The sequence below is a fragment of the Sander vitreus genome, chromosome 8 (assembly GCF_031162955.1).
Source record: "Sander vitreus isolate 19-12246 chromosome 8, sanVit1, whole genome shotgun sequence".
NCBI classification, from domain to species: domain Eukaryota; kingdom Metazoa; phylum Chordata; class Actinopteri; order Perciformes; family Percidae; genus Sander; species Sander vitreus.
Window position 1 is genome coordinate 4,508,540 of NC_135862.1, and position 10,367 is coordinate 4,518,906.

The following is a 10,367-nucleotide window of genomic DNA, read 5'->3' on the forward strand; positions in this document are numbered from 1 at the left end:
AACAAAGTAAGTTCAGAGGGACAGCGTAACTTACTTATGCAACTTGTGTGTTAGCGCCATCCTGTGGTGTTAAGAGGACGAGGCACTGAAGCACCACTCAGTGTTGGAAATAACAAATGCACATTTTGTAGTGCATCAGCTGAGAACAGTAAGTCAGTCAGTTTCACTGGAACTCCTTTAGTAGGTGTCCTAAAACACTTTTTATGGACACCCTGCAGCCAATCAGAATTGAGTATTCCCCCAGACCATGGTATAAGTAAGGGTATTAATGGACGACAGCGAGGCGTGAACTGTCTGACGCGCCGCAGACCATGGTATAATTCCAAATAATTGCTAGCATAGCACAGAGTCTTTTAGTGAGTGTGCAACAGGTCAGCTGAACATGCAAAACGATAAAATATGTCGTCAGGAAAGCATACATATATGGGAAATAACATTTCTGATAAGAAAATGAATACGTTTCTATTTTTGGTTTAAATGGAGAAGTTCTTTACAGGAAAGTTGAAGGGATTCTTTGATATTTAACCAGATTTTAATCATAACATAACTTTCCTACATCTTGCCAGCGCCCAGATCTCGGTGTTCATCTTCCAGTGCAAATCCACCGGATGAAGCATTTCGCAGATTTTTGAGAGCCGCCCTCTCTCTTTCTCGGTCTCAAACTCAGACTGAACTCAGATTAAACTGTAAAACTGGGCAGCAATGATCAAATATAAACCAAGATTCTTTCGTTACTGCATTGCCCATTTATCACCTAAAACGTTTTCGAAACATATTTTAGCTTATCATTTTACTGGAATAGGAGATTGTTTCTAGCCAGCCGCCTTTTTTGTTTCTAGCGACGTGCTCGCATTCAAAACTGTTTGCGCCATTCTACTGCATAGACAGCCCAGTTTAAAAAAACAAACAAAAGAAAACTAAAAATTATATATATATATATATATATATATATATATATATATATATATATATATACACACATTCAACACAACTAACTAAAAAAAATCTTTTTTTCTCAGGAAATTATAGACATGTTAAATAAAGCGTTACCCAATTTAATTATCTTGTATCTCAAGACATCAAACCCCATTTGTTTGTCATCATGACTCAGTTGTCATCAGGAACCATGTCTGTTCTCAGCTTCTGTAAAACACAGTAACAATGAACAAAAAGATTCAGTACACATACTAGTGAGTGAATTAAAAAGAACTAAACACGTGAATGCTTTCAACTAATACTGACTGTGTGTTCTCTCATCTCTCAAATATAAACTCTGTAAACGGTGAATGGACGAACAGTGACGTTTTCGTTTGTCCGTCAGAAAACACATATGTGTCCAACAGTTTTAACTAAGGAATTTACAGCCTGATATGTCAACGCGTCCACCAATCAGACTCTGAACGACCCGGAAGAAGCTCCGCCTAAAATGTGTTTCATGCTTCTTGCGTTCAGGGCGATCGGAGCGATCTGGACGATATGTCGCAAACGTGGCCTGAGCGACTGTGCCTGGAGGGTCTGCATATGTGAAACTTTATGAAAGACCAGGCGGTTTGCGGCGACCATGCCTGCCGTCCGCAGAGGCCGTCCGCGCTAAATGCAAGAAGCATGAAACCCGTTTAACGGTGTTGACCTTTGCCCTCAGCAGTGCGTCCCCACAGCGCTGTAGGAAGTGGACGGCTCCCTGTGGATGGTGCTAAACGGCGACAGCTCCAATTCGATGGTGGTGCATTCGTTGTCAGCGTCGCTGGTGGCGGCGGCAGAGCGGGGCGGGCCGCACTCTTCGCAGCAGCAGCAGCAACAGTCCAGGAAGGCTTTGGTGAATGGCTGGCACAGGCAGAAGAGCAGCACCGGCGTCACCGCAGACTTACAGAAGAGCAGCATCTGGCTGACCAGGTGCAGGATGTCCAGGGTTCTCTTGGGAATGCCGGCCGCCATGTACACGCTGATGATGTTACAGATGTTCTCCGGAATGATGCAGAAGCCGTAGAGGATGGCCAGCGCCACCACGGCGCAGTTCATCTGGCTCTCCAGCTGGATCTGCTTCTTGCTGCCACGGACGCAGGTGCGCTCAGCGTGGCGGATCTTGCGCGCGGTGACCAGCGAGCTGAAAATTGTGAACAGTGTCGGAAGGCAGAAGTAGCAGCCGAAGTACCACCAGAGGCGAGCGCCATCGTAGGTGAGTCCAAGGACGTACAGCGTGTCCGGGAGGTCAGTGGAGATGCGGACCACGCAGCGCTCACACGGCGTTACGTCGGGCGGGTCGCCGTCCTCGGTGACCAGCTGTCGGATCAGCAGCTCGGGCAGCGCAAGCAGCAGAGCGCCCACCCAGATGACGGCAAGCTTGGCCGTAGTGGACGCCCAGTTCTCGATCATCTCATAGTACATTTGCACGTTGGTGGCGGCACGGAAACGGTCGATGCACAGAGCGCACAGCGTGAAGGTAGTGACGCCGAGAGAAGCCACCTGGGAAGAGAAGAGAAGGGTCAGGTTACACTTCTCAAATAAAAACTTTATGAACAGGAAGCTAGAAAAAAATATATTTTTATAGCAGCACCAATAAATCAGTTAAAGGTGTAGTAGGTAAGACTTCTAAAACTAACTTTCTGTCATATCTGCTGAAACTGACCCGATGTTCCAGTAGAACTACATGAAGCAGGTCATTAAAAAATAAAACAATCCAGCTCCTCTGGCTCCACCTACAGCCTGGAGTGCGATTTGCAAAAATCCACAGCTCCCTGTTCAGATGCACCAATCAGGGCCGGGGGGGAGTGTCTTACTGAATGTCTATTACTGCTCATGCACACGCATTCATTCTCCCTTGTAGGGGGAGGAGCTTAAGAGACCGTTTTGGGGTTTAGCGGAAAGGGGGGAGGGACTGAGAAGTTGTCGATGTTCAAAGTCCTGGATCTTCGCAATCCTACCTACGACAACCGTACGACAATTTAAACCTACAACCAGTATCAGGGCTACTGAGAGGAAATAACATCATGGGAGATGTTGAGAATAAAATATTTTGAGAAAATACGACGCAAAACGTGAATAAAGTCATTTCATGAGGTAAAGAAAGTCATGATAATGACAGTAAATACTAAATAGTAATCATGAGAAAATTCGAAACACAATGTCAAATGTGATTATACATCTTTCTCCTGTAAAATCATGACATTATCTCCCAACATTACTACTAATATTCTCATAAAATTCCAACTTTTTTTACTCAAATTATTTCACTAATATTTCAAAATATCAGATCATTTCCTGCTTATTTAGTTGGTATTAGAGATTACGAAGGAGAACGCCATAAAATGATGAAGATGAAAACCTGTTGTGGATCCTCAATACATTCTACAAACTGAACTGTGTCTGTAGCAGTGAGACTGGAAATTTGTTGAGTATTAAACACTGGGAGCAAATGTCGTTTTTACTTATTATTTGCAGATATTTCCTTTTTTTTTTTTTACAAAATGTTGTTTGTTGGCACCCCCAAAGTTGATGAAATGCCTGACTGGTGGATTATTATCTCTCTGCAGCCACTTTCAAGTCTGCAGGTTGATTTTTGTAGGAATGAACTGAAACCACATCATGCACAGATCTCTATGAAAGTGGCGAGTAAAATATGATCATAGACACTCAAACTTTTCCGCCTCCTGCTCTGCCTCACAATGTCACAAACCACATCTGTTGGGTCTCAGCAGCTGTAAACACTTCACACTGTATGAAGGAAAACAGACAAGCAAACCAGTGTGTGTGTGTGTGTGTGTGTGTGTGTGTGTGTGTGTGTGGGACGACACATAGTGAGACGCTGTTGGACAGTGACTGTCATAAACAACATGATGTCGCTTCCTGTCTAGCTAGTTACTCATAACAATCTCTCTTTGGGACGACGCAAAACCTATTCCTTGAGTTTATTTTCCATATTCTACAACAATTGAGTACAATTCAAGTTTGTTCTGTTTTCAGGCACTTTGGTCTTATTTATAATCTGATATATCACAGCTTTCAGGGGAGAAAATCAAGATGTTTATGGCATTAACAACTGGTAATTATAGTATCTCTGATGGAACATGACAGTCTGTCAAACTGCTGACCTGAAACCTGCAACAGCAGTCTGTGGGATTGTGGGAAATGATGTTCATTAAAGGAAGCTAAAAACACAAGTATTCATGATTTGGATTTATTTTATTATTTGGTTTTTTTGGATGAAAAAATTGTAATCCTAAGAGCCTTACTTACTACAGACTGTGTGTGTGTGTGTGTGTGTGTGTTGGGGGTCGGACCATCACAGCAGTATTCACATTTAATCTTCTTTGTGTTTTGTGTGATTACGCTCCATTAAACAGTTAGAGGAGACCACAGGACTGATCTCAGATCTGCAGCTCCGGCTCTTAACACTTTTGTTTTCTCCACATCATTTCACTTTTTTGTGATAAAATATATGTATGGTTTTTATATTAAATTAAACCAAAGTCTACCCTGAAATAAGAAAATATAAAAGAAATAAAAAATGAAAGAATGAATAGACAAAATATGAAGAAAAAAAAAAGACAGTTTCTGACATCAGTAAATATCACTAATGTCATTTACAGTAGTTCATCATCTCAAATAAAGAGCTGCAGCTGTTAAGAAGATTAAACTTCATCAGTCCGACCTGTTGTTTCCAGAACGCTTGAAAACCTTGTTAACCTGCTGCCGATGTTTACATCACAGCTGACCAAAAACATGTCAACAATGTCAACTTCAGCTCAACATCACCAACATGGAGGACACACACACACACACACACACTATATGGCCAAAAGTATGTGGACAGCAGATTCCAAATTCATGGACATTAATGTCCCACTCTTCTGGTTTCAGTCTCTCCGACCAGATGTTGAACCTGGCTGCGTGGATTTGCTCCCATTCAGCCACAAAAGCATCAGTGAGCTCCAACACTGATGTTGGTGACCAGGTCTGGCTCAGTCTGTGTTCCAGTTTATCCCAAAAGGATTTGTCTAGGAAAATAAGTTCCTTATGGACCTGGCTTTGTGCTCAGGTAACTATTCTCTACAAGCTATCAATGTCGGACCACGAAGGGACTGTGTGCGGAGATACGGAGGGTGGGTGTACTTCGTTAGACAGAAACTATTTTCTACATGAAAAAGCTCACAACTAGGGTTGGGTACCGAAACGTACAGTTTCTACGCAACCGGTAGGAATCGGAACGGATTAGAACGCAAATTTCGGTTCCTCATTTCGGTTCCACTTAATGTGTTGACTGAAATATTTTCCCTCTGTTGCTCTGAAACTTACATGAAAATATCACACTCTCTTTCTTATTATATATTTAAGAACTTTAAAACGTTAATATATTGTTCAATTTAAATCATTTTCAATTCAAAAAAAAAAAAAAACTCAATAAAAGAGCCTTTCTTTGATGTCATTTTTCAAGAATTTAGGTTTAGGAATCGGAGTCGTTAAAATCCAAACGATACCCAACCCTACTCACAACCACGTCTGTGGATTATTTTAAGTAACTGGGTCATGATATCTGGAAAAATACATTGCTGTTAATGAAATGTATTTTTCTCCAACACTGGCCAACTCACACCTAAACTAGATTGATAAATAGCACTACAGGTATAAGGAAAAACTCTCCATTCAAGATTTCCAAGGGACCAAACCAGGAAAAACAGAACTAAAGTACAAAACAGGATGCAGAACAAAAAGATCTAATCTCAGAGCTCCTTGTCCTGTTTCCTCCACTGATCAGAGGGGGGGTTGTCGCTGTCTAATCTGAATCTGAGAGACTCTTCATTAATCCTGATCTTCACTCTGATTGGACAGGATGGTGTCACATGTTCAGCAGGTGTCGTCTTGTTGACAACGATCAGATTAAAGACCCTTCACATGTGGTGACATTAAACCGGATTTAAACCCTGACTGCAGTCTGGAGCCACTCTCCATTTAATTCTCTTCTAATGTGAACAGGTGTTCACATGAACATGAATTAACTATAGAACTGACCTGTAAAATATCATCTTGTATCGTCCTCTCAGTGAAGTTACAACCGTTTGTTAGTTTTAAGTCAGGAAAACTTCAAACATCTAGTTCTGACCAACACATTCTCACTCCCATCGTGTAAAATACGGACGCTTGGTCAGGTGCCTTTGGCGTTGTTATTGACGCTAAAAGTCTCCTTTAGCGTCATATCTAAACACGCTTTATCTAAAGCGCACTGGGTCGGGAATATTGGCGTCCCTTTGAACACAGTTAGGTTAAGGAAAAGATCGTGGGTGGGCTTACGTTTTCATGACACGCGGGAAAGGCGGTTGGGTTTAGGAAAACAATAACGGGACGGTTGGGTTTAGGAAAACAATAACGGGACGGTTGGGTTTAGGAAACGTGACACGCGGGACACGATCCCCGGTCTCCTGGGTGAAAGTCCTGTGTTGTTTGACCCATCCACCACCCTATGCGGAATTTCAGGCTTTCATACTACTCGCTACCGTAGTCGCTCTTAGTGCCACGTCATCTTCATACGCCGTGTAGCTGCTGCTCTCCCCGGTGCGTTCTACAAACACGCCGAAGGGCGCTTTTTGCATCGCTTCTGACGCTGACAGCCACTGTCTAAACGTCCGGATTTTACGAGTTCGGAGTGAGAACGAGATGTTCTGACAATCGATGGGGGATGGAGATATCCGCTTTGGAGCCAAATTGAAATTTTGAACATCAAACACTTAATTTCCTGCATTCTGGTGAATGTTTTTGCAACAAGTTAATAAAGGAAAGGAAATTATAAAAGGTTTTTGGGATGGGTTGCACTGGACAGTTTTGATTATTGGGAGGGGGGTTTGTAAGCCCCCCATCCCCCCCTGTAAATTACACCTTTGGGTGATAGTGAGTCTCTAGGATCCCAAATAATTTCAGCGGTGACATAGAAATAAAAAAAAATTGTTAACATGTGAATGGAAACTACAGTGAAATCTCTTGTTAAAACTTTCTTTTAGGAAAGCATTTTTACATTTTTAGCATGTTGGCTTTATCATTTCATTTTTGCCATTTCATTTCTTTTAAAGTTTATTCCCCCTTAATGTAGCAGTTAAAAAAAGTTAATGCAGGTATGTGACAGGATGTGAACTTTAGTCTCCTGCATGAAAGTGGGATGCGCTAAGTTATTATATATTTTATTTTATTTTAAATATTTGTATAAACTGTACCTTTTGAGGGAGCTAGAACTTACTGTACATTTCATAATGCAACCTTGTGTTGTTAAATGACAAATTAAGGAACATGGAAAATGAGGCTTGGGCAGTCTGAGTTACATCTTTAGTCTACATTTAGTTTGTCATTTTAGTACATTTCATCTTTGTGTTACTTTCCTTCCATCGCAGCTCACCAAGGGGAGCCAGAAGATAACCATTTGATCTGATTAACTCAGACTGAGGAGTGATTTTTGCACAGAACAGGGATTTTGTCCTCCATCACTTACAATAGACACAGGTTGGTAAGGGATCGCTTATTAATGGCCAGCGTGAGGGAGGGATGATTACACTGCTTTAATTCAGCGATGAGCTCTGAAGCTGCACAGTGTGAGATCTACCTATATTATTGGTGACTGGTTCAAATATGGTATAAACGGTCTTAATTTGTGTTTAACAGCATGAGCTCCATGATTTTCTTTATCAACAACCTCTGAACAAAAAATTACAAACACCTGTCAAACCTGTTCTCACAACTGACATCTCACACATGTACACTCAGTCATTTCCGGTGTTGTGCCAACAAAATGTATTGCCTGCAGGAGCGCCCTGTGCCCTAAATCAGTCCTTTTTCCACTTGTCAAAAAGGGATTGCAGCTCCTGCCTTTTGTTTGAAAGGTTGTTTGTGCCTCAAAATTACTTGATTCATTGAACAAGGGTTACATTTGACAGATTATAGCCCACCCACAACCTATTGAAATACCCTTAAAGGGCCAATACATCCAGTAACACAGTTCTCCAAGTGTTGTGAACGTATATAAACAAGCTCCCATAGAACGCAATCACTTTTTGGCGGATGATGCACTGTCCCAGCATCAACTCTATAACCCTCCCGTTCCCTCTCACCTCCAGGTAGGGGATGATCCTGCACGAGAACTCCCCCAGCAGCCAGTGCTTGGTGAGCTCGTGGAACACCACGAGCGGCAAGCAGAAGAAGATGATGACGAAGTCCCAGAGCGCGAGGTTGGCCAGCAGCGAGTTGGAGATGCTCCTCATGTAGTAGTTGTGACACACGATGCACATGAGCGACACGTTCCCGATGATGCCCACGCTGAAGATGACGGCGGCGGCGATAATGACCGCGTACGCTCCGTACGCCTCAGCGGTGACCGGGTAGAACGGGTTGTTCAACTGCTTCCGTCGGGTCCGCGGGTTCACCGGCGCGAACGGCGTGGTGTCGGAAAAGTCCGGCAGAGAGTACTCCTCCTCATAGTCACTGGTGTTGAGTCCGAAGGGGGTTCCGGGCTCGTGTTCCTGCGCCATGGCGGCTCCGTCCTGCATCGGCTCGCTCCGCTTCCTCCTGCAGAGTTTAGCGCTCCGTCTCTGCCGCCGGTTGTGTCCGGTTCTCCCGATGCTACACGTGCGCCCATGCGGGGTTTGTTTAAGCACTTCTCCCGGGCTGCATTGACCACTCACTCGCGGCTCACCGGCCTTGTTTACATCCGTGCGTAAAGCTTCGTCTCCGGGTACCCGTCGGATGCGTCCCACTCCATTTTGCGCCTGGCTTTTACGCACAGCGCGCCAGGGTATCTGTGTCCCTGGCAGGTCAGAGGATGACGGGTTTACGGTATCCAGCAATGAGGCCTGCGTATTCGCACCGAGCGCCCTTCCATTGTCCTCCCCAGGGACAGTACTCCATCTCCGGCTCTGCGCATTATTTTCAGCGGCGGTGGATTCATAATGAGGACTGAAAGTCGTCTTTGTTTTCTGCCAGACGAGCTGACTCGCGACGGCCTCGCTGCACAGCCACAAACACAGTAGCCTCGAGAATGGAAGCAGCATCGTGTGGTTCTGTCTAACCCGCAAGATCAAACTGATGCGTTTTCCCAAATGATTGATCCATCTCTCGTTTCTGGTAATCGGTCCAAAAAAGCGATAATCTTAATTTGAATCCGCCACACACACACACAAAAAATAAAAAATAAAAAAATCAGTTTTCTTTCATCTTTCCGCGCAACCAGCTTTCACAAAGTATTTGGTCGTGTATAAGATGTGCACCTGTCGGGTTCGGGTGCGTCCCGGAGCAGCTCGAGTCTGGAGGCATCACCAAAGAGACCAGAGCGGAAAATATGCCCTTACATTGGGTTGGAAAAAGTTAACTGACCGTTCAGATCCTCCGCAGCTGAGGTTGGAGGAAGGGAAAGAATGCTGAATCCCAGCCGGTGCAGGTCCACCTCCGTCCCATGGAGTTTCTGCGCTCGGAAGCCGGGGTAGTTGGCGGTGAAATGCGGCTCGTGGAGACGCCGAGCTCCGTCTGAGAGAGAGAATAGGACCCGATAGTAGGAGGAGGAAGGCGGCTAGGAGGGGGAGGGGGGAGAGTCATCTGTCACACCTGCCCTGATCCGATAATAAACTGTACAAATAACACAGTGAACTGTAATCTGAGTGGGATTATCACGAACATTACTTTTTATGTGGACATTTCCTGATGTAAAAAGCTTTTCTTGTTTAATAATAATAATAATAATAATAATAATAATAATAATCATGTAAGTCATTTTGATGAAGTAACACTGACACAAGACCTCAAGCAGAAAATGAGCAGGCACAACAGGAACAAATACTTTTGTAACAAAGTCAATTCTTAACCGATTTATTTAAAAAGGAAAACGTTTCCCTTTTAAAAATGTGCAGGATTGTAGTAAATACATAACCCTAGTTACCAAATAATAAACTGTTAGACAACTAATAAGAACATTTAGGTATTTAAGGGAAACAAAGTTAAGTACAGTTAACTATATTATTATTACTGGATTCAGTTACTTGATATAATTGTAGGACTAATTTCAAATAACATATAGGCTACACATTTATAAATTATCATGGAATTGAGGGTGTACTTTTGATATTTGTACAGTATTGTGCGATTATTATTCAATTAGGCCTACTAAAAGTTTGAGTCAAAAAGACGAAATGTCCCAGCATGCCTCTGCAGTTTGGTAAAAAAAAAAAAGTCGAAGAAAATAGTTCTTGTAAATAAATGCTCCAAGAGAGGTTCATTGACTGTCAGAGCAAATACTTACAGGTCTGGTCTGCCATCTAGCTCAATGTCTGGGTATTACCCTGACCCTTTTCTGCTGCACTCATCTGTAACATTTAAACTAAAAGAGAATATTAAAGGGTTTG

The 10,367-nt window shown here is 43.1% G+C and overlaps 1 protein-coding gene across 2 annotated transcripts; it reads right to left on the bottom strand.

Moving 5' to 3' along the window:
* Window positions 1–950: 950 nt before the first annotated feature.
* On the bottom strand, window positions 951–9,483 carry gpr37a (G protein-coupled receptor 37a). Of its 2 annotated transcripts, XM_078256458.1 has the most exons (3): window positions 8,088–9,483; window positions 1,631–2,463; window positions 951–1,143 (listed from the first exon to the last, which is right to left on the bottom strand). In XM_078256458.1, the coding sequence occupies exons 1-2, from the start codon at window positions 9,021–9,023 to the stop codon at window positions 1,639–1,641; spliced, it is 1,761 nt and encodes a 586-aa protein (XP_078112584.1). In that variant the 5' UTR covers window positions 9,024–9,483; the 3' UTR covers window positions 951–1,143; window positions 1,631–1,638. The 2 variants fall into 2 exon arrangements, with proteins under 2 accessions (XP_078112584.1, XP_078112583.1); XM_078256457.1 differs by having other exon boundaries at window positions 951–2,463.
* Window positions 9,484–10,367: the final 884 nt, after the last annotated feature.

Coding starts and splice junctions, on each gene's coding strand:
- gpr37a (XM_078256458.1), bottom strand. CDS start 9,023: ATGCTGCTTCCATTCTCGAGGCTACTGTGTTTGTGGCTGTGCAGCGAG. Junction 2,464..8,087: donor GGATCATCCCCTACCTGGAG/GTGAGAGGGAAC, acceptor TTCTCTTCCCAG/GTGGCTTCTCTCGGCGTCAC.